The sequence below is a fragment of the Heloderma suspectum genome, chromosome 1, assembly GCF_057233095.1.
Source record: "Heloderma suspectum isolate Gila_16-S chromosome 1, 16-S_ref, whole genome shotgun sequence".
Lineage (NCBI taxonomy): Eukaryota > Metazoa > Chordata > Lepidosauria > Squamata > Helodermatidae > Heloderma > Heloderma suspectum.
The window spans coordinates 242,725,477-242,752,404 of NC_139458.1; the positions used below are offsets into that span (position 1 = coordinate 242,725,477).

Sequence of the window (26,928 nt, forward strand, 5' to 3'; positions counted from 1 at the left end):
GTGCACACTGTTTTTCTCTCTCTCATTCTGCGACAGAAACAGTGTGTGCGGTGATGTTCTTAAGAGAGTAAGGGGGAGAGAGTTAAGATAATCGCCACCGCATACTATCTCTCTCTTCATCTTTCACATGTTCACCTATTCATTCATTCAAACTCACCCCTAGCCCTGATGCATGAATCTATCCTTTTGCACATGCATATCCCTCACCCCTCCAGTGAACATCCCTTAGGGTCCTGGAAGTGCTGTATTTGTGCAAGAGCTCCCCTCCCTCCTCACTCTGTATTTGTTTCCAGCCAGACTTACTTCTCTGTGGCAACATGGCCCACCCACTGTACTGGATCCCTCAGAACATTGCAGTGACTGGAGACAAAGCCTGGTCTACACCTGCAGAAGCATGAGGTGATGTGAGAGAGTGGACTGAATTGAAAAATGGGAGTACTTTTTTTTAAAATTCTCCCTGAAGTAAAAAAAAATCTGCAAGTAAAAAGCTAGCACACTTGGGGGCCAAGTTCTATTCCAACTTGCTCTCTGCTATACTTTTGTACTTGCACAGAGTTTTCACACAGGTGAGAAATCAAAAATATAATTACCACTTGCAGCTGATAAAGATACAGCCCATTCTACTACTTCTGCACTCTTCCATTTCATTCTCCTGCATGTGTGGATTAGGCCATAAACCAAGGGCACAAGGAAAGAGAAACCAGCTGTTCATCAGAGCCATTGAGAGAGCTCTAGTTGAGCCTTGTCTTCTATAATCACAGAGATCAACTTTATTTTCAGTCTGGGAGTATTTAGAGCCAGACTTATTTCTTGATGGCAGCAGTGTGTAGAATTAATCCTTTGGGTTAATCTCACAGTTACTAGTGATTTATGAACATTCTCTAACACTACTTGTGAAGTATACCGAGTGAACTATGCACAAAATTATTTCCATTATTTTGCTGATTTTTGCACAGTCTCTAAGGTTCCTTGGAGGCTATGCTTATTGTATGGACAAATTACAAAAGTATGATCGGATTATGCTGAAATATGCACATTCTTCAGTGTTTCTTGGAGATTATGTATAATGCCCAGATAATATACAAAAGACTGTCAAGGCATGCACAGGCCTCAAAGACTATAAATATTGACCAGAGAAAGCCCCAAGGCCTGTTGGAGATTATACATAATGACTGGAGAATGTGTATAATTCCCTCTTCATTAATATATTGTATGCACATTCTCCATGATGTGTGTAAATGTGCACAATGGCCTGTTATGCACATTTAGCCGTTCAACCCACATAACCGCTAGCATACATACATATACATATATAACATGCACACTAAAACCGGAGAACACAACTCAAATCATTCTGATGCTATTCATATTTTGTACTAATTCAAGACAGCTGCATCGAATGCTAATAACAGAAAAGCCTTGTTATTTAATTTTAACTCAGTATTTTAAAAACCCATTCTCAGTTAACTACTTTCTCTCTGAACCTCGTAGCAGACACACTCTCCTCTCTGTGGCAGCACTAGTCTGCCTGTGCTGTGGCTGAGACACAAGATGGTGGTTCAGTAGGCTCAGGAAGGGCTTCCAGGCAGTCTGTAGCATTCAGCCTGCACTGTATGATGAATTACTTAAGACTGAGGAGCCAGGCCAGCACCTTACTGGCTCTTCCAGTCACCTCATTTAAGGCTAATATACACCTATTGCCATCTGCCAGCTGGTGTTGGAGAACAGCAAATATCAAGCCAGCAGTTCTCTCTGCCTGCAAACTGTCCCAAAGAGCACACTGACCCAGCTCGCATGTAACAACCCATGCATGGGCTGTCAGGGCTCTGAGGGAGTGAGTGAGCACACTGCCTCCTGCCTATTTGCTGCTGCTGCTGCTTTGCATCCGATATAGAAAAACCAGGAACTCATCCCATTTTGGGGTTGTTTGGAATTATGTTCAAGAACAAAACTCTGGGTAGTATAGGGAGAAACAAGCCAGAGTTTTGACTCATGGTTTGTTGTTGGGTTAAAACTCTCTATCATTTCCTCCTCAACAACCCATAGTTCTGGGTTTGCACATCATGCTAAACAACACAGGAACAGGGTGTTTCTGGGTTGTTTTCTAAACTGGATGCAAAGAAGAAGTGGCGGGCAGGTGAATGGGAGGCAGTGTGCTCACTTGTTCCCATGTGGCTGCAATCAATCATGGGTTCTCATTTCGTGTAAACAGGTTCAATACCCCTAGCACTCTCTTCTTCCTACACAATTACAGATCATAGAATCATAGAATAGTAGGGTTCGAAGATATATTGATGAAACAAAATATAAGCATAAATATTGATTCAAATGCACAATTATACACAAACAGATACCCTAAAATAGCCCTTCAGAAACAACCTTCCAACATCACAGAGTTGCTTCCTTGTTCTCATTACTATGGACAAGAATAAATAATGAATCTGGAATCGTTATTAAGGGAAGTGTTCAAAAGCAGTGGCCATGCATCAAATTCACATTGACTTTTTTATGATATAGCGAGGCCTTATACTTGGAAGTAACTAGGCGTAAGGTTACCCATGTCTAACTTCCTATAATGAGTATAGGATTCTCTTAACATCCTTTTCATGGAAAAACGCTGCATAAAATCATTAGGTTCTTCCAGCCTGATTTAGACCAGGAGTCCTGCAAGACGAGCCTGCAGTTAATATTAAGGCCTGGAGGAGACTAATTAGCTCCTCATATGTCTTAATAATAGCAGAAAGTGATTGGTCAGACAGTATAACATATCTTAGCTCAGCTACTGGAAAAGAAGTCCGCTTAATGAAAGGCTACTTAAGTGGGCTGACCATTTTGTTCTTATCCTTTGAGAACTCTCAGTTGTAGCACTGATCCAGAGGGACTGAATTAACTGTGCAACTGATGGTCACTGTCTATTCTGAAGCCTACATAAAATATCTGCACTTGCTGAAGAGTGGTTCTAGAGACTAGGCAGCAGTCTATCACACTGGACCCGCAAAAGTAAAAGACCTAAACTCAGAAATAGATATATTCAAAAGTGATACATTTATTAATGTCAGTCATCTCTTTTAAAACTTCAGATTTCTTTAGTGACATGTTATATACAGTATGATCTGGTTCACATGATCACCACAGCCCACTATGGGTTATTAGCCATGGTAGGTAGCAGCATCCACAGGCGTCAAGTTGGCAATCCACCCCTGGTCACCGTGGCTTCTTGTTATGTGTGAACCTGGCAAGGATGGGTTATTGGGGTGGCTGACAAGCCACCCAGAACCCATGGGCTGTTTTAGGGATGCAGGTGGCTTGTCAACTACCCCAACAACCCACCCTTGTCAGGTTCACATGTAAAAATAAATTACGCCACGCCCTGCATATTCAAAATGGTAGCTGCTGCCACGATGAGAAGACCTGTGGGGAAATTCACCCACAGTAGGTTCTCATTATGTACGAACCGGGCCTACATTTCTGGAAGAGAAAATGTATCTAAAATGGTATATTTTACTGTGCAGCTTCATGCATTCATTTCTCATAATTCCAAGAAAGACCTCTCACAGCTTACATTTATACCTATACAGGTAGCCTTCTGCAGACTTCAACAAGAATTTCTTGTAGCAATTTCACAGAAATAAATTATATATATGGAGAAAAACTTATTTAAAAGTAGTATGTTCACCTTATATTACATGAGTCAAATCGTGAAATCTAGGGAAGGTTATAGAATCCCCCCACCCCATTGCAAGTAGATCTAACAGGCAATGCACAGAGTGCTAGGAATGGAAAAGGTTTAAAAATCAAAGTATTACAATTGTGATATGCTTTTCACACTGCATTCAGTGGACTCAGGCACAGCCCATCAGTAGGGGCAAGCAGGGCACTGAACCACTTCCTACTTCCCTCCTCCCCTCTCCCAGCCCCTCCTCCCAAACCCAAACCAAACTGCTGCCTGAAGCAGCGTGCCAATGCTCCACACTCTTTGCCCACTTCTTCCTCTCTTGCAGGCTAGGGGGAATACTGAGCATACATAATAGCTTCACAGGCCTAGAACATTCCCCAGTACAGACAAGCGTCAGAAAAACACAGCAGAGCAGGCAGGGAGGCAACACAGCTCACTCACATGCACAACAGGGTTGGAAATGCTTTTCCTGGAGAGCATTCTTCAGAATGATCCCTCGAAACTGGACATTTTTTAAAATACTGCCATGCTGAGCCAATCACATTAGCAAGCCATCTCTCTCTACAGATGGGTTGAACGGGCACTGGTGGGGGTGCACATGCAAGAAAGAATAAAAGTAAAGTGATGCACTGAAGGTGCTGATCACTTGGCAGGCTCAGGAAAAAGTGGTAGTGCATCATCAGGAACAACAGCGATTTGCTTTGCCATGAGGTCTGAGGGGCAAACTAAATGTTTTTCTTACTCTCAAGTAAACACACACAGCCCCAATTCGGACTGGGACCATGGTGCTCCAGGAAGGTGGTTAAACCTTCCCTTCCACCTGTTTTTGTTCTGAAATTTCACCCCCAATTGGGTTTTTAAAAACATACACTCCTGCATTGAAGCCAATGGATTTCCTCCACCTCCTCCTTCTAACTCCCCCCACCCCCTGGTATGTCTGTGGAATTTGGGGCAAAAACAGGTGGGGGAAAAGTTTAACCCGCCCCCTCCTGGAACACGGTGGTCCTGATCCAAAGCAGGGCTGCACATGCTTACACAAAGATAAAGAAATCATGCATAGTTCCACTATACATGATAACCCAAACAGTTACTTTGGCCTTGACTGGATTATTTGCAGCACGGGGGAGACAGGAGTCTCTCTGGGCATTCTTTCTCTCTGTAGTACCAATTGGATGATAACTTATTTATTGAGAGAGAGAAAAGAACGAGAGAGAGAGAGAGCATGTGCAAGTGTGAAACCAGAGGGGAAGAACGCAGCAATAGCAGGTATGTGTGCGTGAGTGCGTGAGTGCGTGTGTGCGTGTGTGTGTGGGGGGGGGTCTGTTAATTTTTGTCCGGGGAGAGCAGGAGCCCCTTGTGAGAAGACACTATTACTTCTAAGGAGGCATGGAACAAGGGTGGGCTGTGGGATGCTCATATTAAAGGGGCATATTTTTGACTCTCAGGACTTGTTGCCCATGCTTACTCACAAGAAACCCTGTCCTCCTTACTTGTGAAAAGACATTCATGAACCGGATTTTGTACTGTGCTGCTTCTCACTGTCACTTCTAAGGAGGCATGGGCAGAGGGTGAGCTGTGGGGATGCTCATGTTAAAGAAGTGTATTTTGGATGCTCAGAACTTGCTGCTGGGTTTCAAAGTCTGTTTTTCTGTGTGGCTCTGAGGTTATCATGAATTGCATCATCATCATCGTTATTATTATTTCTAAGGATGAGTGGGTCCCCCCACTTGGGTCTGTAATCCTTTTTTAAGCCTTGGGTTGTCCTCAAAGGTCTGTGGTGGCCTCTGGGGTCTGTGGTTCTCTTTCTAAAACTGGTGGTGACCCCTAGGCTGATTAAAAATGTTCCCCCAAAACTTGGTTTTGCACTGCTGACCTTTGCATGCCTCAGTTTCCATTTCCTGTACAATGATTGTGGCAAAATGTGGAGAGTGTTACTGTATTGGTTGCTCTGGTGTGGCCCTTGGTGACCCCTTGGCACTGCCTCTGGGGATCCGTCCCATGACCCACCAGTGTCAGTAGGCAACCAGCCACCACTTATTTTATTTATTAGTAATACTTATAAACCACTTACTATAATAAAATCTCTAAGCAGTTACGCCTACTTACTCCCAGGTAACTGTCTATAGGATCTCAGTCTTAACCTACAGAGCCACAGGACAGACTGAATATTTAAAACACCATGGCAATTTTATCTATAAGGAAAATATTGTGCCGAAGTGTATGTAAGAAAGCAATTAACAGTTCATCTTTCCCTGTCATATGAGCATGCCATATCATGAAGTATTCCATACAGCAATAGTGCACTCTGCTGGTCAACAATGAATACAAATACATGCAATACTACAAGGTTCCTTAACAGAGAAATGAGGTCCATTTTACATTTTATTTGACAATTGTGTGTGGGCGGGGGGTCATAGTTTTTGTTATGGTTTCCACACACAGTAAATTCTTCAATCCAATATTCAGAAACAAGCAGGGATCACAGATCAGATAATCCAGTCATGTTAAAAATACATATCTCTGCACAGAAATACAGGAGGATCAGCTTGGTAGCCTCATCAAGAGCATCTGGGTTAAAATAAATGGAGCAAAAAATAAAAGGAACATGGTGGTCGGTGTCTACTACCGCCTATCCAATCAAGGAGAAGATGAGGATGAAACTTTTGAAAAGCAAATTGCCAATGGTTCAAGGAAGCATGATGTAGTAGTAATGGGGGACTTCAATTTCCCTGATATTTGTTGGGAGACAAATTCTGCAAAACATAGCCCCGCCAAGAAATTCCTGACTTGTGTTGCTGATAACTTCCTCCTACAGAAAGTGGAGGAAGGAACTAGAGGATTGGCTATCCTTGGCGTGATCCTAATCAACAGAGGTGACTCAGTGGATAAAGTAGCGCTAACAGGAACTCTGGGGGGAAGCGACCATGTTATACTTGAGTTCTTGGTTCTAAAAGAAGCAAAAGCCGAATGTAGCCAAAGGCGTACCCTGGATTTTAGGAAAGCCAGTTTTAATCAACTCAGAACAATGATCAGTAAGGTCCCATGGCGAGCAACCCTAATGAGAAAAGGAGTTCAAGATGGGTGGGAGTTTTTAAAAAAGGAAATTCCAAAGGCACAATTACAAACAATTCCAACAAGAAGAAAAGGTGGAAGACAACAGAAGAAGCCAATGTGGCTTCACAAAAAGCTTAGGGATGACCTGAAAACAAAAAAAGACACATATAGGAAGTAGAAGGAAGGCCAAGCTATAAACGGAGAGTACAGGCAGGTAGCACAGAATGCAGGGATGGCATCAGGAAAGCTAAAGCTGAGAACAAGCTGAGGTTAGCGAGGAATGCTAAAAGCAACAAAAAGGCTTTCTTCAGATACGTGCATAGAAAAAGACAGAGGAAAGAAAGGGTGGTTCAGCTATTAAACGAGAATGGCAAAATGATAACAGATGACAAGGAAAAGGCAGAAGTGCTCAATTCCTACTTTAGCTCAGTCTTCTCCCGAAAGAAGATCTATGAGCCCCCTGGCAAAGGCAAAGTACAGGCTGAAGGGGCAGGATTGCAGCTTGAGATTGACAGGCATATGGTCAAGGAACACCTATTTACTTTGAATGAGTTCAAATCTCCAGGGCCAGATGAACTGCATCCTAGAGTAAAAAAAGGAACTGGCTGAAGAGCTCTCAGAACCACTGTCTATTACCTTTGAGAAATCATGGTGGACGGGTGAAGGGCCAGATGACTGGAGGAGGGCTAATGTTGTCCCTACCTTAGGGTAAAAAGCAGGAACCTGGGAACTACAGACCAGTCAGTCTGACATCAATCCCTGGGAAAATTCTGGAGCAGATGATAAAGCAATCCATCTGGAAGCACCTTAAAAACAATGCAGTGATTACTCAAAGCCAACATGGATTTGTCAAGAACAAATCCTGCCAGACTAATCTGATCTCATTTTTGGATCAGGTAACCTCCCTTAGGGACTGTGGGAATGCTGCGGACATAATATACTTCGACTTCAGCAAAGCTTTCGACAAAGTGCCCCATGATATCCTGTTTAGCAAACTAGCTCAAAGTGAGCTAGATGAAACAATGACCCGGTGGATCCACAGTTGGCTACAGAATCAAACTCAAAGAGTGCTTAACAATGGGATCTTCTCAAACTGGGGAGAGGTATCGAGTGGGGTAACACAAGGCTCAGTCCTGGGCCCAGTGCTCTTCAACATTTTTATGAATGACTTGGAGGAGGAGGTGCAGGGAATGCTGATCAAATTTGCAGATGACACAAAATTGGGTGGAATAGCTAATACCATGGAAGACAGAAACAGAATTTAAAGTGATCTTGATAGGCTGGAGCGCTGAGCAGAAAACAACAGAATGACATTTAATAGGGATAAATGCCAAGTTCTGCACTTAGGAAAAAGAAACCAAATGCACAGTTACAAAATGGGGGATACTTGGCTCAACAATACTACAAGCGAGAAGGATCTTGGAATTGTTGTAGATCACATGCTGAATATGAGCCAACAATGTGATGTGGCTGCAAAAAAGGCAAATGCTATTTTGGGCTGCATTAATAGAAGCATAGCTTCCAAATCCCGGGAAGTACTAGTTCCCCTCTACTCAGCACTAGCTAGGCCTCATCTGGAGTACTGTGTCCAGTTCTGGGTGCCACACTTTTAAGAAGGATGCAGACAAACTGGAGAGGGTTCAGAGAAGGGCAAGGAAGATGATCAGGGGACTGGAAACAAAGCCCTATGAGGAGAGACTGAAAGAACTGTGCATGGTTAGCCTTGAGAAGAGATGACTGAGGGGAGATAGGATAGCGCTCTTCAAGTACTTGAAAGGTTGTCACAGAGATGAAGGCCAGCATCTCTTCTTGATCATCCCAGAGTGCAGGACACGGAATAATGGGCTCAAGCTACAGGAAGCCAGATTACAGCCAAACATCAGGAAAAACCTCCTGACTGTTAGAGCAATATGACAATGGAACCAATTCCCTAGGGAGGTGGTGGGCTCTCCCATACTGGAGGCATTCAAGATGAGGCTGGACAGCCACCTGTCAGGGATGCTTTGACTTGGATTCCTGCATTGAGCAGGGGGTTGGACACGATGGTCTTATATGCCCCTTCCAACCCTACTATTCTATGACTCTATGATAGGCCTGCATGTCATAGTGCTAGTTCTTTTCTTTGTAAAACTCTTGTAGGAATCTCCTTCTTGGATTGCAGGTTAGGGTACAAGGTGGACAGCTGCTGCCAGCAGTTTTCCCATTGACTAAAAGCCCTGAAATGGAGCACTGCAGGGCTGAGGAGACAGCTTTGGACCCGCTGGATCCAAAGCTACTCTGTTCTCCCAGATGGGTCTGATTCTGGCCTGTGAGCTATGCCAACCCTGGAGCTAGCATAGGGAAATTCCCTCCTGTTGTGGCTAACATGAAGTAAATTTGGAATATCAGAAAGAATAACACCCCCTGACCTACTGCACTGGCTTCATTGCTTACCCCACCGCCCACCCAAACAGGATTGCTCTTTAATTCTACCACAAGATGAATGATACTGGTCTTTTAATGCAAGGATACGTAATAAAAGCTCCACAGAATCAGCGATAAAATTAAAGAAGTTATACTAACCTCTAGTCTTTTCTCAAGTGACTCAATTCTGTCTTTTTTACTGGCCAAGTTAGCTCGTGTGTAGCGATTCTGTCCAGGTAGGAATAATACCTGGCTGTAACATTCTTCCCACACCTGGTTATAAGCTTCACTTGAAAGCTCTCCATGCCCCATCCCTTGCTTCACTACTTCCATTTCTTGGGCCAAGAATTCTTCAGCCTGTTTGAAATAAGGGTTTAATTACAACTTAACATTTCTTGCTGTGCTTGTACAATCAATGTACAATCTAAAACGGCATCTTCTCTATACAAAGAATAGTACTTGTTTGGGTCATTCAGTAAGTAGTCAGGAAAACCCTCATGGTGACACTTGCCCCAGAGTTTTCACGTATGTTTGCTGTACCTAATATACAAAATGAGTACACTAGCCCCCCTTGCCCCTCCAATCTCTTTTGTTGCTTTTAAAAAAATGAAGCAGTCTAATTGTGTATTCACAAAGCCATTTTTCCACATAAAGACAACTTTTTGGAGTCAACTTTCATTGGAGAAGCATCCTCTTGTCTTGGGATTGGTTCAATACATTTTGGAATCACAGACCAAAATGAGGGAGAGGAAACTATTATCAGAGTATGGGGTGAATAATTCAGGATCTGCACTACAAGACAATTACAAAAAGTCACCTTATATCTACATTGCGGAATTTATCTGTGTGCAGAGGACTCTGGGAATGCATTCTAAGGCACACACTATTCACGCAAGGTGCCAGCCAGACTTGCTAGGCCTAGCTATCAGTCCCCATGAACTAAGAATGCATCCTAGAACACATCCAACATGATCATATTGCTGCACATTGCAGGGGGAAGATCAGCAATGAGGGGGCAAGCTATTATGGGAGTCTAAATAAAACACTGCTTATTGTAACAAGCTATGAACAAATGTTAAAGAAGGGAGACTGTGGACCAGTTCGCACATCATGGTAAACTGTGAGCGAATCAGCAGGCTGGTGCAAGTAGCCCTGTCCCTCCCGCTTGGCTCCTTCTGCCAGGGGGAGCAGCTATACAAGCCAGGGACTTTCTGTCCTTGGCTTGTTTAGCATGACATCTGAACTGGAAACTCTGGCTTGTCTCTCCCCCAAAAAGCAAGACTCAAAAGCCAAGACTAACTTCACAGGATTGTTGTGCGAACCATATACAATATACACCGCTCTACACTCCTTGGAAAAGGGTGGGATGTAAGTGTGATACATACAATTAAACTGATATGTTTGAAGTGTACACCTGCCCTGAGAAAGGCAGCAAAGGACAGATAGGGACATGACATGCATATTAAAACTGGATCCCATTTATCAGGTTGCAGTCCCAGGTCTGAAAGATTGAACAACCAAGCTATCAAATCCCAAATTTTGTTTTAAAAGATTCCATTTTCTATGCAGCAACACATTCATGCAGTAACTTCCTAGTATGAAGCTAAACCTTAGGAAGAAGGCTGCTTAATGAATCGTCAACAGTACTGCCAAAGAATTCCCAGAAGTATGCTTTAGAGATTTTCCAATCAGCTGGTGTGGGCTTGCAAAATACAATACTATGCTACATAGTGGCAAGGCAGAGAGCACAAATAATGCAAATAAATATTCTATATATACCTTCTTGAGATCTTCCTTTGAGACCTTCTCATATGGATTGTGTTCAAGGTAAGATATGTGCTCTGTACTGCTGGTTCCAAATCCAGGGACTTTCCCTTTTTTGCCTCCTGGGAGCTCTCCATAAGGATGATGCACAAGGTCAAAGTGAAGCATGGTAATCATCTCTTTCTTAATCAGCTCTTCACTCTTCTGTAAATCTGTTAGAGGCGGCTCTACATTTAAAGGTCTCAGGATTGTTTCATTTACCTAAGCCAAAAATATACTGCCATTTAAGAGCAACCTCTGCTACAAATCAACTAACACAGTTTTTATTTAATTTCAGCATTTTGTACCACCAGAATGCATCCTTAAGGAGATATACACATTTTAAGTCCACATAATTTGACAAGCATCAGAAATCAATTTTTTGCTATCTTCATTAATTTCACTTCACAACAGCCCCAATCAGCAACTTAAGGTGCAATTCTATGCATGTTTAGACAGAAAAAGTCCTACAACTCCCAGCGTTCCCCAGCCAGCTACTTTGAGAAGGAAGCAAGGGAAGGTGGACCAGCATCTCAACATACACTTCCTACTGGCAGCAAATTCTAGAGCCACAAACACTACTTTTCCACAGCTTAGATTTGGCCCTAGGGCTCCAGTTGCTGACTCCTATACTACAGCTTACAAATATCTATTATTTTGCCATTTCACCAACAAATAGCAAAACGTATCTTGCTTTAAACATATTTTATCCTTATTAAAATGAGGAATAACTTACTTCAGAGGGTCTTGGCAGATCTTTCTGAACTGCTTTGTGCATCCGCTTCAGCACCTTTAGACGCTCCATTTCCCGAATGGTCTAGAAAGACATTTGGCATTTAATGTGTAGGTCAAATGCTACAAAAGCTGTCTAAGGCCTCTCAACCCAAGACTCTTCTGTAGGAAAGCGTGTCTTGATGGAAAGCAAAAGACTAAAAAAATTGAAATTAGTGCTGCAAAGGTTGGGAAAGATAACATAACACCGTGCCAGAACTCAGAACCTTTCTTCCATAATCCAGAATGCTTTGGCCCGAGCAGAGATCGGTGAACTGCAGGAACATGCCTGTGGAGTAAGCTTAGCTATCTGCCATAAGGGGCCAAAAAGAATCCAAGAATCGCAAGCGAAAGCTGACTTGGATAATATTCATTCCCAAATCCAAATACTGCAACTGCCAGACCAACCCCTCTCCTCCCTTAGAAAGTAGTTCCAAGGATGTTCCACACATTATTGGGATGCTAGAATACAGGCCATGAATTCTAGCTGAAAGGCTAACCTCAACCCAATGAAATACTTGTCACAGGTTTTAGATCATGCTTGGAAAAGATGCCCCTACAGCAGTTCTCACAAAAATAATGCAGCCCTAATATATTCCTGCTAGCATGGGTGCAATCTACCATTTGTTTGCTTGATCCCTGCTCTTCATAATTTAAGGCATCTAGCAAGGTTGACTGGTTGCACCCAAATTATTATTGTCTCCTTATAAGAGGGGGTGGACCTAGGTACACCGAAGGGAAGACCACTCCTAAAGAAACCAGACTGTAATGGCTGGTTACAAATAGTCTCTTTCCTGAGAAAGGTCCTAAACAAGTAGTTGTTGTGCATCTTCAGGTAGTCCTGGATGAGACTGATTAATGGATGTATTTCACTCTGACTTCAGTCTCAATTCTGGCACTGAAACAGTCTTGGCCTCTCTGATGGATAACCTATGCTAGGAGAAGGACAGGGGGAGTGGGACACTGCTTATTCTCTTGGACCTCTCGGCGGCTTTCAAACCACAGACCATGGTATCCTTTGGGATAGGTTTTCTGGGCTGAGGATTGGGGGCATCACACTTCAGAGGTTCTGCTCCCACCTGAAGTCCCAATTCCAGAAGGTGGTGCTGGGAGACTACTGCTTAGCCCTGTGGTTTTTATGCTAGGAGTCCTGCAGGGTTCCATCTTATTTTCCATGATATTTAACATATATATGAAACTGCTGATGTCACCCAACTTTACTTAAGCCAATTCAGGTAAGGCAGTGGAGTGCTGAACCGATCTGTAGGATTAGTAATGGACTGGATGAGGACAATAACCTCAAGCCCAGCCTTGACAAGATGAACGTACAACGGATGCTTCCTCTCACTAGAGAGGTGGTGTTCTGGATGGGGCTGCGCTCCCTCCAGTCAGGCTCAGTCTGGAGGTGCAGAATGATCCAGTTTTGCCACTGGATGCTTTGGAATTCTCCTCCCAGGGAGGCTCGCCTGGTGCCCACTCTTAACTGGCTGCTGTGATGCTCTCATGTTTTTATTGTCTCTTATTGATTGGTTGTTTTGATGTTTATTTTAATTCATTTGATTTTTAACTTCCCTTGGAGTATATTACTAAAGGGTGGGACATAATTATTTTAAATAAATAAATAGTAACATGGCAGGGTGTATGATGTCCTCCTGTTCTCTTCCTGTCCCGTGCCCTATTTTAGACTCTTCTCAACCACCAAACCCCTCTGCCAGTCCTTCACACATTCAAGAATTCATTCCTACCTGTTTGCGAGCATCTGCATCAGCTGCATCTTCTATGTATGTATCATCCGCATTATGATCCTCAAGTTCTTTTTCTGCATTTTCTGGCAGAACAATTTCAAAGTCATTCTTTGGAGCAGGAAGACCCATAAGCCCTAGGCGCAAATTTTCACGGGATTCTCTTTCCTGTGGAATGTTAAAGCAATTTAATAAATTAAATATAAGATCAATATTAATTTTCCTAAAATCAACAATAGAGAAAAAAGTGATTTTAGTTTTCAGCCAGCCTGGTGCTTTTAAGTGGCTGTTTGTCAGGTTTCCCGATCCCCCCAGCATAAATGCTCAGGCATTCTGACAGCGGACACCTAAATCAGTAAGATTTCTTTATTGCAGGAAATCCCATGGCAAAAGCTTACTGGTTACTCTTCAGAAATCATATAGCTGATGCTCAGTAGCTGTAGGCTCTACATAATTCCAGAACAGTCCAAAACTAAACACTACCATCGTGACTGAGATCCTCATCAACGTGGTTTCCCTGTTGCCATCTCCACAGTTCTGAACACAAGGGAAGGGACTCCGGATTCCTAGCGTATCTAACCCAGGCAATCTATACACGGGGTTCCAAACCCCAGACAACGAATGGGAATTATTCCTGGAATGATCCCTCAGGTAATCAAGGGGTAAATTCTTGAAAGGCCTAAACAAAACCATACCCACAGAGAGTCAGTCCAACTTTTAATCTTTTGTCGATAACTCCAGGCTACATGGTTGATGCCTATCAAGACCAAAGGAAGGGTAAACCCACATATGCAAGGAGTTCCATGCCACTGTCCGCAGTGGTAACTCTATGCTGCATCAGTCCAGGCAGAGGAAAGTCCAAAAGTCATAGATCAAACCCAGCCTGATGGTACGCTGACCTGATGACAAACAAAGACACACAATCCACAGCAAACAAGAGTACAAGTCTATGAAAAGCCTCACAGTACTTTTCACGGCAAGTCTTTAGCAATCCAAAGTTCCAATTAAGGAAGAGTCCATGCGCAGAGGGCCTCCAAAAGCCCAGACAATGATGGATCCAGATAGAGAAGGCTTTGGGCAATGAAGACGAGATGTTCCTAGCAAAGACTCTTCATCTTTGCATCAGCTTAAAAGGGAAGATGCAACTGTAAGACACCCCCTCCGGATCTCTTGACAGACAAGGACCTTTAGCCTTTCAGCAAGGGCCCTGCCTAAACAGAGCATCCCTGCTAAGCCCTCCAGCATTGATGCTTCAACTTGGGCAACCAGTCTGCATACTCCACCCCACCTCTGTCAGCTTCCAGCCTCCTTGCATGCCAAGACCAGACCTGCAGGTGGACAGGGAGTTGGATGACTCCCCTGGCTCTGCTCTGAGAACACTGACATAAGCTCACGCAGATTCTGACATTCCAGAGGCTGAATAGGCCCAAGCCCTTCCAGGCTACTTCTAATCAAATCCTGGCTATAACCTACAAGGCCCACTGCAGTACTGAAGCTGGGCCCTGACACTGTGGACCAGCTCCCATATCCGTGACTTTCCTGTTACAGTAAGTTCAGAATTATGAAGTGATCAAACTTAATTAAGAATTAATTGACAGAATTAAACAGAATTAATGAGAGGTTTTAAGCATAATTCTCAATTATTGCTCCTGTCAGTATCTGTGATCATTCTAGCTGCAATCACAGAAACTGGGAGTTGATAACCTCAATGATCACCCAGATGATGTCTATGTAAGTATGCACCCAGAAAAGTCAGGACTGCTTCTATGGGTAAGAAAATTAATTGTGTGAACTAGTTCTTATTTTCAACTTCACGTGTACTTCCTTAAGTTAAAGAATACTGATATAACCTACCTTGTAAGACTAATTAAAGGTTGTAAAATGGTCACCTAATGAGATTGATTCCATTACATATCACCCCTCCAATTTTCTGGGAGTAGCTAAAAAAATGTGTCACAGCTATTTAATGTCAAAGATCTGGATACCTGTAAAGACTATTCATGTGATGTTTATATCACTAGTTTATATCATCCTTCAATGTCAGGGCTATCCCGTTCAAAAGATGCACCTCCAATACCCATAGGGAAGTACTATTTAAACGTTAACATAATGCTAGAGGAGAAGCAATGTCCTTTAAAATGGTTTACAAAGTACTTTGGATATGCTTGTGTTTGGGGCTAGAAGATCTAAATGAATGTCTTCAAGTGGATATAAGGAACCATAGAATATGGCAGAATCAGGCAGCAAGCACCCATGAGAATATTCTTCTCAAGTTTTGGTTTTTTACACCACAGCTAACTGGACAGCATTAGAATACAGTTGGAGGATGCCTTATAAGCCATGTAATCTAACTCCCTGCTCGACCTAGAACTACTGAACCCCCAACAGATGGCTTTCTACTTCCCTGCTTGAAGACCTCAAGCAAGGGAGAGCCCCTCCCCCCACTATAATTGGCTCCATTTGAACAACCATTAAGAAGCTTCTCCTAATGTTCAACTGTAATTTACCTTCCGGTAACTCAAACCCATTAGATCTAGTCCTGCCTTGTGGGGCAACAGAGAACTAGTATTTGCTCTTTTCTATGTGACAGCCCTTCAGGTATTTGAAGATTGCTGCCGTGTCCCCCCATTCTCTTCTAAAAGGCTGAACATACCCAGTTTCTTTGACCTTTCCTCTCATGGCTTATTTTGCATTCTTCTGACCATCTTTATTACCCTCCTCTGAACTTGTTCCAATTTGTCTACATCTTTCTTAAAGTGAGGTGCCTAGAACTGGATACACTACTTCAGATGAGGACTAATGCAGAATAAAAGAGAATTATGACTTCTTGTGACATCGAAACTATGTTTTTGTTAACGCAGCCTAAGTTCTTATTAACCCTTCTTTGGAGGTCCATCACCCTGCTGACTCATGTTCAGCTTATGACAGAATGCAATCCCAAGATCCTTTTCTTTTCACATGTACTACTGCCAAGCCAGGTATCTCCCTTCCTTTATCTGCACATTTTTCTTTTTTGTCTCTGTTGAATTTCATTTTGTTTGTTTCAGCACAGTTTTCCATTCTATCAAGGTCATTTTGAATGTTATTATTGTCTTCTGGAACATTACTTATTGTTCCCCATTTTGTGTCAGATGCAATTCTGATAAGGATTTCTTCCAACTCTTCATCTAAGTCACTGATAAAAATGTTGAAGAGTACCAGGCTATTTACAGAACACTGTAGCACCCCACTCAAAACATCCCTCCCGTTTGATAAGAAACCACTGATGAACACTTCTGAGTACAATTTTCCAACCAGCTGTGAATCCACTTGATAGTATTAAGTATAGTCTAGCTTGTATATTTAACCAATTTGATAACCAAAATATCACAAATAACTTTGTCAAATATTTTGCTGAAATCAAGATAAATTACATCCACAGCTTTCCCGTAAATAATGCCCACCATTACTGGGTTAAGCTCAAAACCCGATTTATAAAAAAGGAGAGACAAAATTAGTCTGGGAGGACTGATCCTTGATAAATCCACACATTAAAACAGTGTACTAGAAATTTCCAAGGATCTGGAAATAATTTAGAACCAAATTTAGTCTTACCCAACCTTGGACTACAACTCCCATCACCCCCACCCAGCATGGCCAAGTCAGGAATGATGAAGCTGTTAATCCATCATCACCTGGGGACTCAAGGTTAGCAATGCTTGTAAAATTCAGCTTTGTAAACAGATCAGCTTTCCCCAACCTAGTGCCTTCCAGATGTTTTGGACTTCAACTCCCATCAGTCCTAGCTAGCATGGCCAGGAATCCTGGGGGCTGTGGACCAAAACATCTGGAAGGCACTAGGTTGGGGAAGGCTTGCATAGGGGAAGTTCATCAGAAGGTAACATACTGCTTCATTTCGGAAGCCAAGATGAAAAATGTGAGAAGTGAGTAAGATTACAGAAGAGGCTCTCTCTCCTTGAGATTGAATATTTATTATTCAATGGGGTCTCATTATCTCTTTCTCCCTATACACACACACACACACACACACACTTTGGATGGATGTGACAACAGCTTCACTAGACATATACCATATTGCACTACATCGCTTTGCCTATATAGCTTTGGATTTTCCCCTTTATGTTATGAACACAAGCACTGTGTTATTACATCACCATTATGTTTCTGAAGCCAGTTTCTCAAACTGTGAAGTGGGCCTGTGAAGTAAGGCACTGACTGAGATAGCCTGAGGTGACACAAGCTTTTTCTTGACTCCAACCCAGGTTTCATTACATTTCTGGCGAGCCATGGAAAAAACTTCCAACCATCCCCACCAGGACTACAAGCAGCTAGGGGAAGGGGGTTACATCAAGAAAATGGTGGTGAGGGGAGGCAAAGGTTAGAATGCCACCATTCCCACTGAGACAGCCTTAATCAAAACTTGAATCCCAATCGCCAAGTTTAAACAGTTTTTCCCCCTAAAATCAGAAGATCCAGTCAGAGACCTCCTGTATCGCAAGTATGCTTGCAAAAGGTTCAAAGTGTTTGGTTTGGGAAGTGCCAATCACAATTTGCAATACAAGGATAAGGTTATGGAAGTTAAAATAATTTCTTAATTACCATATGTTTTGTATATGATGGATCACTGTAATCTGCCGTTCCCTCTTCAGGATTAATATTTAGTTTATCACGCAGTGGCGTTCTGCCTGGAGTCACTCCCACCACTGGCTTTGGAGTCATCCCACTATGAGGAGTTAGGCCTTCGGTTCCATGAGTAGGAGTCCTAAAAAAAATGCATTTGCTCAAATATCTTGTGCACATCGTTAAACCTAACGTACGCACTTATCAGAATACCCGTCTCTTTGAGGTTTACAGTTTTGAATCAGCAGTTCACCCATTTTGTATTTCAACAACTACTAAATACAAAAAAGCACAGCGGAAAAAGGGAAGTCAGCTAGACAATTACTATCAAGTGCCGTTGTAAAGAGAGAAAAAGTACATAAAAATCAGAATTGGGCAATGGAAGATTACCACTATAACTGCATCCACCGTGTTGTCTATGCAACTTACTATGTTATGAACATTAATGTCAACCAGCATCCACCCACTGTGTTGCAGAACAGTAGAAGGAAAAGCAGAGGGAGACATTAGAAGCCCTGAACTAGAATCTTCCATCTTACTTGCCAGGCAACATAAAGAAAGACAAGCATGACCTGCTAGGAATTGTATAGTATTGAAATGATAGTATGGCATGAAAGGAGGTCCTAACTCATTACAGAATATGGGATAAATCAGGGGTGCAGAAACTCAGGCCTGGAGGTCAAATCTAGTCTACCTGGGGTTCCCCAGAGGGCCATGCCCCTTCCCCTGGCCCCATCCTCTCTCCCCAACCACTGAGCTGGTTTCCCAGCTTTTGTGCAGTTTCCCCTATTGTAAAAAGTTGAAAACAGCTCTCCTAAGGCTTCGTTGCTGGTAGTAAGAGCTTCAGGCTTAAACACGCTGATATTTTGGGTATTTCTGCCCCTGCCCCTTTTGTCTTTGGCTCCGCCCCTTTTACCTTCAGCACCACCCACCACTGGGATGCAAAATGGAACTTGGCCACTGGGCTGAAAGAGCTTCCACACCTGGGATAAATGGATGCTGAGCTATGCTGAAGAATGAGTGATGTTGCATTGTAAGTGATAAAGTGATCAACCAAAAATGGTGACAGGCCAGGTACTTCACAAGATTTTTTACTCACAACAGATCTACACACTCAAAAGAGAGTGCGTGCCCTGGTTCAGACATAACACTATTCAGTATACTGACTATGGCTAGTGATAACCTGCAGATATAACGCTGCTACACCAAAGTTAATGCTAACGAGGGAAGGGAGGGATAATCCAAGTAGGTGAATGGAAAGGGATGATGGCATAAGCCTAAAGGCACTCACACTTATGTGTGAACTAGACCAATGATATTGCGATATACAACAGTATTTCACAGCCAGAATACAAAAGGCTGTGCATACACACTGGGACTTTTTCAGACGCCCTTTCCAAATGAAGCCCTCAACACCACTGCGCATGAAGAAACATCTAGGACCTAATGGAGGACCCTATTTGCCCCCCCACCAATCTGGTAAGTTTGAGATTGGAAACGGGGGATGCAGGGGATCCCCCAAATGGAACCATTTCAGGCTGGACCTTGACTCCAGGGAACCTGGGACAATCGTAAATGGATCTGGAGAGAGGTGAACCTGAGAAATATGGTGTCCCCAAAAACATACACACTCCCTACTTTCAGATCTGCTGTACAATCCTGAGCAGATATGCATAAAAATGTGGGAGTAGGTGATCCGCTTAACATTTTGTGCACTTTCATGAGCATGGGGGAGGGGGAGAAAGGATCTTGACACTGCAATATATATTGTGGTAACCTCTATAGTATTATAGAGGGGTCTATGTGGGGTTGCCCTTGAACACAGTTCAGAAACTTCAGTTGGTGCAAAATGTGACCGTGCACTTAATACCTGGCATAAGCCACCTGGGCCACATTACACCAGTGCTTAAAGGGGTGGAATTGGTTTCCACGCTAAATTTTAGGTGCTAGTACTAAACTTTATCCAAGGTTTGGGACAACCATTAAAGAACACCTGCCCAGGCTCCTAGATCATTTGTCGGGTCTTGCTCAGGGAGCCTTGGTTAGTTGAAGCAAGAGTGACATCCACAAAGAGCAGGCCCTTTCCAGTGATAGCACTCTGCTTATGGAATGTTCTCCCACTTGAGACTCTCATGGCTGGCTCTTCTTCTGGTCTTCAGAAAGCAAGTGAAGACCTTTCTGTTTCATCAGGCCCTCAGGGATTAAATTTGTTAGTTGCTGCATGTGCGTTAGCTGGAATTGGTTTTATAATGATTTTTTAAAAAAAATTAATGCAATTTTGTATGGTTAATTTTTTTTAAACCACCTACAGAATGCAGACGTGGGTAGGATAGAAATGTATTTAAAAAGAAAAAAAGAAGGTACATATTTTAATTATAATTTATGTATATAGCATTATCTATGTACATGGTGCTTTATAATGAACAATCTCAAAACAGATGCAAGGAAAAAGATACAGCAACAGGAGGGAAATGGAAGGAATAAACGGTAGAATACATTATTATTTCAGTTATGCATATTTTTGCTTAGTTATTGTTACATTAACATACATCTCAGGAGCTACAGGGCACTATGACAAGCATTCTAAGACACCAGTCCAGTCATAAGAGGCAATAAGAAAAGGTGCAGTAATTTCAGGTAGTAGGAAGACTTTGGAATTCTGAGAGTGTTGGGGCTGGACAAATGAAGGTCACAGAAAGGATGTGTTGGGATATAATAGGAGAGAGATGGGATGGGGTGTGTGTGTGTGTGTGTGGCAGGGCAGTGGAAGTGTTTGAAGGTAAAAATGAAAAGCTCCAGGAGTGGACAGGATGCATGCAAGGATTTAAGGAGGGGTGTCACATGGTCAGGGTGATGAGGTGAATAATTTTGGCAACAGAATTCTGGATAGAGGAAGAGACCAAGGTGAGACAATGGAAGGTAAGGAAGTAGATGACTGCAGCACTCTAGGTAACACCATGGAATGGATCAGAATTTTTGCAAGGGGACACGGAGGAAGGGCCTTTTTGTGGTAATGTTATAAAGGGAGAAGAAACATGATTTGATAACGAACTGAATTTGGGGGTCAAAGGAGACAGAAGAGTCAATGAGAAAACCAAGACTGTGCCTGATTAACAGGGTATATGGTAATTTATAAGGGGATAAGGATAGTGAACAAGGGAGAGGAGGACTTGAGAGTAAAGTTTGGTCTTGCACATATTGAAATTGAGATGATACTGAAACATCCAAGCAGAAATATCAGAGAGGTAGTTGAAGATGTGGGACTGGATGGGGGAAGAAAGCTCTGGGGAAAGAGATAAAGCTGTGTGTCATCAGCATATAGGTGGTACTCAATAGTAATGGGATGTGAAGACTTTACACAAAGACAATGAATAGAAAGAGAATAGCAGAGGACCAAGTACAGAACCCTGAGGCAAGCTGTGGAGAGAGGGAAAGCAGGGGATGGGCTTTCTGCTATGGAAACACTGAAAGATCAATTAGACAGATCAGAGGAGAATCAGCTGAGGAGAGAACCACAAAGACCTAGAGCACAAAGGGAGTCAAGGTGCGTGATCAACAGTTTCAAAAGCTGCAGAGAAGTCAAGGAGGATAAGGACTAAGTAGAGATCTTTGGATTTGGCAGCAAGGAGGTCATCAGTGGTTTCTGTAAGGGCAGTTTCAGTGGAGTGCAAGGGGCAGAAGCCAAACTGGAAAGTGATGTCAAGAGCCGAGCTGAAGGAGAGGAAGCTAAGACAGCGGGAATAAGCAGGAAGTTCCAGACATTTAGAGAAAAAGGATGGGCAGCAGGGGGTTAGGAAATCCGGTGGGGTGTGGACAGGTGAGAAAAAGCCAGCAAGGGAGAGCCCTTGGGGGAAGTGGAGGGACATATGTGTGTTTATGTGTGATAGATTAATAGGGTGCATGGTTGTGGATCTGCGAATGGATGGGTGTGTGCATTTTCTCATATATATGAACTAGTTGAAGTACCCGGCGTTGCCCAGATTAATTTAATTAGAACATTGAATTTACAGGGGATGCAAGTCAGGCATCCACATGGCAAGGAATGGGAGGAGCAGGCAATTCAAATGCTTCCTTTCTTCCTGGAATTGTGCACTAAGTTGTGAATTTTGTTTTAATGGAGTTGGAGATAGGTATACAATGTTAAAAAAGGATTTTAAGTTGAAGTTAAAAAAGTTACCTGCATATTGTATTTATATTACTTTTCAGCCAATTTTACTTTTTGCTTACTAATTGCTATTAATTTTATAGTACTTTTCTGTATATCCAGGCAATGCCACATATTTAGTCTATTGTAATAAATTACATTTAGCAGTCTACTCTCTTTTTTGGATCCCTACAAACAACCTAAAATTTAGAATGCTTCTTTGTACACTATGTTTGCTGTTCTTCCATTCGGTGCTAAAATAAACAAATTGTGAGGTGAACTTAACACAGGAACAAGCAACGTAAAACTGTCCATGAGAAAAGCACTCAGTCCACAAGTCCAAACCAGCAAATGTCAGTGACTGTCCCTGTGGTCTGTCGTAGCAAAGCAGGATTTAACTGGAAATTTTATTTGTTTGAAATCAAATAATCTGAAGGCATCAATGGAATTCTAGGGATGAATGCAGAGTTTCACCTGCAGCACACCCAGTTAAAACAGCGGCTTCAATCACATGGGACCTTAGGGTCTTTACTTGATGGCATGTCCCATAGTACAATGTTGCGCAATGCATTATCAGTGTTCCCACCTTTAAATGTAATTTGTGTGGAGACAACCCAGGCGGATTTGGTAGTTTAGGAATTCTACAGGGTAGTGGATGGTTTTGTCCACATTTAGTACTGCATCTATAGTAGGGATGGACAGACTCACCTGCACCTGGTTTCATCGGGTGCTTGCTGAGCCGCTGGTACCGGCCACCCCTGTTCACGGCACCACGTGAGCTTTGTTGCGGCCCGGCAAGCACCCGATGTTACACAACATTAAATGGGGCCGTTACAGCCACCTAGTATGCAACATTATCTACCTGAAAGAAATGACCAACTGTCAGTTATATGGATTTTAGCATTTAAGTTATATTTACTGGGGCTACCAAGAGTCACATTAGCGTAAACTTGACTTTGGAGCTGTCCATATGTCTACAAAACATGAAGATTTTGCCTGGGATATTAAAGGTTTTAATAATCTGTGTCTCACATCTAAAACCCTACCACAAACAGCAGCCTGTTTCAAGTTCTACTGTGAACATGATGGTGATGGAAAAACTAAAATGAACAGGTCTTTGATAAATCTGCTTACCATGGCAAATGTGTCACCATCCTGTGGTGAGCGTGATGAGCAGCCAGCCATGCAGAGGCAAATCAGGAAAAACCCTCCCCTGCCAGGCTTTCCTGCTCCACGCAGCACCACCGAATCAGCCGTTTTCTGTAAGGAAAGGCTGGAGTGGGTGGCGGCGGCAGAGTGGTGTTGGGGAGATTTGCCGAGAGAGAGAGACGCCAGCGACTACAATTTTTGGCATGGCCAGCAAAAATTTGTAGACCTTTGTTAATGGAGATTAAACATACAATGTTTTTGCTGTTGTACAACTAATTTAAAGACAAGATAAACCTTTACTTTCAGTAAAGCAAAGCTGAAATGCATCTTTGCCCTTCCCAACAGCTCAAAGCAGCTTGACATACCTGAAAGGAGTGGAAAGCACAGTATTTGGCGTCTGAACAACTTGTCTCTGAGGTGTTACCCCAGAGAAGTCACTTTCATGTAGAGGTGTATTAAGACCACCTTTCAACGGAGTGTCAACATTTGTAAGAGCCATCAAGTTCTGAGCTTCCTGTATGGCAAGACATATAAAGCATACAATAATTTCCAAAATTATAACTCTACCAAAATTATTAACAAAAATTAATACATCTGATATTAAAAGATGTAATGATTAAAACATTTAGCATCATCCACTAACAGGTACTCTTAGGAGGAAAACACACTTTCTTCCCCTTGAAACCACCAACACCCATCTGAAAAGTAAAGATGTAATTTTCAAAAAGGAACTCATGCTAAAGCATCAAGTCTCAAAGTTAGATGAGAACTTGGCGTTTTGATTCTTTAAGCCCATGTAGTCTTGCAGAGCATTTAGTGTGATTAAACAACAGAAACGTTGATCATTAACCTTCTGGACTCTCTTCTTTTTGTGAGGAGTAGCAGTCCCTGCTGCCACCTGCCTGGAACTTGGCAGTGAATGTAACTTATCAGGGCTCTCTCTCTCACATATTCCCACTCTATACCTGAGCTGTTTCGGCCATCTATCCTTCCTCTCATGCTCTCTCCATGCTTGGACAAGAGCAGAAATAGGATGGCATCACTACTTGCCAGGCTATGTTCAAAGCTGGAGGGGAGACATACAAAGCCCCTTTCAAAGAAATTGTACAATGACCTGCCTGGACACAGGACATCCTCTGCCTGGATTTAGTGGGAGATTGGTTACTTCACAGAATTGTAATAAAGGATAAAAGTACAAAAGACTTAGGGGTAAAAGTACAAAGGGTTTAGGATGCTAGGGTAATTTAAAAATGAGACGTGTTATATTTAAGTTTTACCTGTAGGATCCTGTCCTGTGCTGCTGGTGTTTTGGGTGTTCGAAGGGCAATGCTGTTGTTGGTAACATTGTATTCCGACAAGAGTGTGCTGGAAGCGGAGTTTGTGATCCCCGATTCCTCTGCTGTTTGACGTGCAATTTCACTTGCTTGGCCAACTTTTACTACTTCTTCAAGTTCTGTATCTGAAATCTTAAAGAGGAATCAAGCCCAGTAACGGAACTGCACATAACAGAATTCCCAAGGCACTGAAAAACATCCAATAAAAGCTCAACCTTGACATGAGACACACAGGCCCCATTTGCATGTAATAGCGGCAAATAATTTGGCATGGCGTGTGCTGCTGCCATTTTGAATATGCAACCTCCAATCAGAGGCTGCTCTGCGATGTCCAAACCTGGACACTATGGGTTAATCACGGGTTAAACAACCCACAGTTAACCTAACAACTAGTTTAAACCACAGTGTCTGGGTTCAGCTGTCACAGAGGATTGGGCCGATTGGAGGTTGCATATTCAGAATGGTGGTGGCACGTGCCCAGCATGCATGGTGGCAAATTATGGGTTAAATAATTAACCCATAATTTGCCACCACGATTTGCCACCGTTACATGCGAACGGGGTCATTTGATGTTATAGCACCACAGGAACTACCCTAAGGGCGCCCTGGGTACATGGAAGCCTTGGAAGTTGGAGGCTTACGTATATCTAATGCATAGCGGGAGTCACCCTACAGCTCCCATGCTGCATTTAATCTAGACAGGCGATTTCCGTTTACCGAGCATGGAGCGGTTGCTGGCATGGTTCTCCCTGTGCTGGCTATGAGGGGGCGGGGAGTGCGGTTTCCTGGCTCCAAGTCAGAGCCTTATCTTTGAGCTTGGATCCAAGAAACTGAACAATCCTATGTACCCCAGACGCTGTCTAGGGGACATAGGATTGCTCCCTCCATGGATAATCCAATAGGAGATAATACACAACTGATTTCTCCTTCAATCGAGCTGGGGCATGTAGTATGTCTATGGCTAGATTTGCAGTGCTGTCTCCAGCTTCAGCAGCCCCAATGTCTGGCACCATGATCCTGAGTTCAAAAATTCCTAGATTTAAAAAGGGTGTTACACAATATGAGTCAATGGGAAATATGCATCAGGAAAAACCTAAGGGGAAAGATGCAGATTACACATTCACATCTGAAGCTTAATTTCTCAATGTTCATTATTTGGGCACAAGATAAACATCTTCAGTCAGTCAAATACAGAAGTAGCTTGATTTGCACCAAGTGTCAACCAGCAGACAGTGATAGCAACAAGCAATTTACCTGAGGAGCCGGAAGCACCAGCTTACTTCTTTTTTTAGTGAATTCTGACACACCACTAGTTTGAAGAATTGCTGATGGTAAATCAGATTCCTTTTTCCGTTTCAGTTGTTGCTTGTCCTTCTTTCGCTCTCTTCCTTCCTTTTCTCTGTTAACACAAAAGACCTTCAACTAAATACTAATAAATGATCAATACAATTCAATAATTAGTTCAGAAAGGGATGGAAGGTTTTATTTACTTAAGTATGGTGTTTTAGAGCACATAAAAACTTGCTCTTCTTCTTTTTAAATGTAATATTGGTAATGATTAAAGTTTAATCATTTATAGGATACAGGGTTCATCCAGAGAGGAAAGTATCATTACTTTTCAGAGAAACAGATCCAAATTATCCCCTCTAATACTCCATTTCTCTACCCACTATGCCATATTGGTGAGCAAAACAGAAAGGATGGAGGAAAGAGTAGAAGTAATCAATACTAGGCAGCGGTATCCCAATCACAAGCAGAACTGACCACTACTGCAATGAGAAATCGCTGTCTCAGAAACATCTGGGAACAAGTGGCAACATTTGGCCTCTCAGAAAGGAGCTCCACGGACATGCTCTGTTAACAAGCACAGCACTAATTTCCCGGGTTATTTTTGGAACTGTCATCCTGTTGCGCAAGTGGTCAGTTCCGCATGTGTAAGAGAACCTGCAGAGGTGCAGTGGCAGTATAGGATCCTGCCCAAGGTCATCTACTTTCTGTCTCATGTTTTTCTAGTATTATTCAGCATACATCTCTTGTATGCTGAATATGCTTGCCAAACAGGAACTAATTTACTTGCTCTATTTTGGATGTATGCTTCACTTTTCAGCACTGTAAAGCTTACCTACAAGTGCTATCTATTCCACCTATTTGGTTTGCTTTAAAAAGTGCCCACAGCGGAGTGTTATATTCCAGTATGACTGATGTGAAAGTTACTTTGGTGCACACTGATTT

The 26,928-nt window shown here is 42.7% G+C and overlaps 1 protein-coding gene across 4 annotated transcripts in view; it reads right to left on the reverse strand.

The window, feature by feature from the left end:
* CDC5L (cell division cycle 5 like) overlaps positions 1-26,928 on the reverse strand; it is a 56,686-nt gene that overhangs the window by 17,627 nt on the left and 12,131 nt on the right. For 2 of the 4 annotated variants that reach the window (XR_014786071.1, XM_084822279.1), the window contains exons 7-14: positions 25,951-26,095; positions 24,640-24,828; positions 23,728-23,876; positions 18,049-18,211; positions 13,453-13,617; positions 11,673-11,753; positions 10,913-11,158; positions 9,293-9,490 (exon numbers count right to left, since the gene is read on the reverse strand). Coding sequence is in view for 1 of the 4 variants with exons in the window: in XM_084822279.1 (XP_084678405.1) it covers positions 9,293-9,490; positions 10,913-11,158; positions 11,673-11,753; positions 13,453-13,617; positions 18,049-18,211; positions 23,728-23,876; positions 24,640-24,828; positions 25,951-26,095 (1,336 nt within the window). In the remaining 3 variants the exon portion in view is untranslated. Of the gene's footprint in view, positions 1-4,117; positions 4,260-7,432; positions 7,537-9,292; positions 9,491-10,912; positions 11,159-11,672; positions 11,754-13,452; positions 13,618-18,048; positions 18,212-23,727; positions 23,877-24,639; positions 24,829-25,950; positions 26,096-26,928 lie in introns of all 4 variants that reach the window. The other 2 variants (XR_014786074.1, XR_014786073.1) reach the window with 2 other exon arrangements.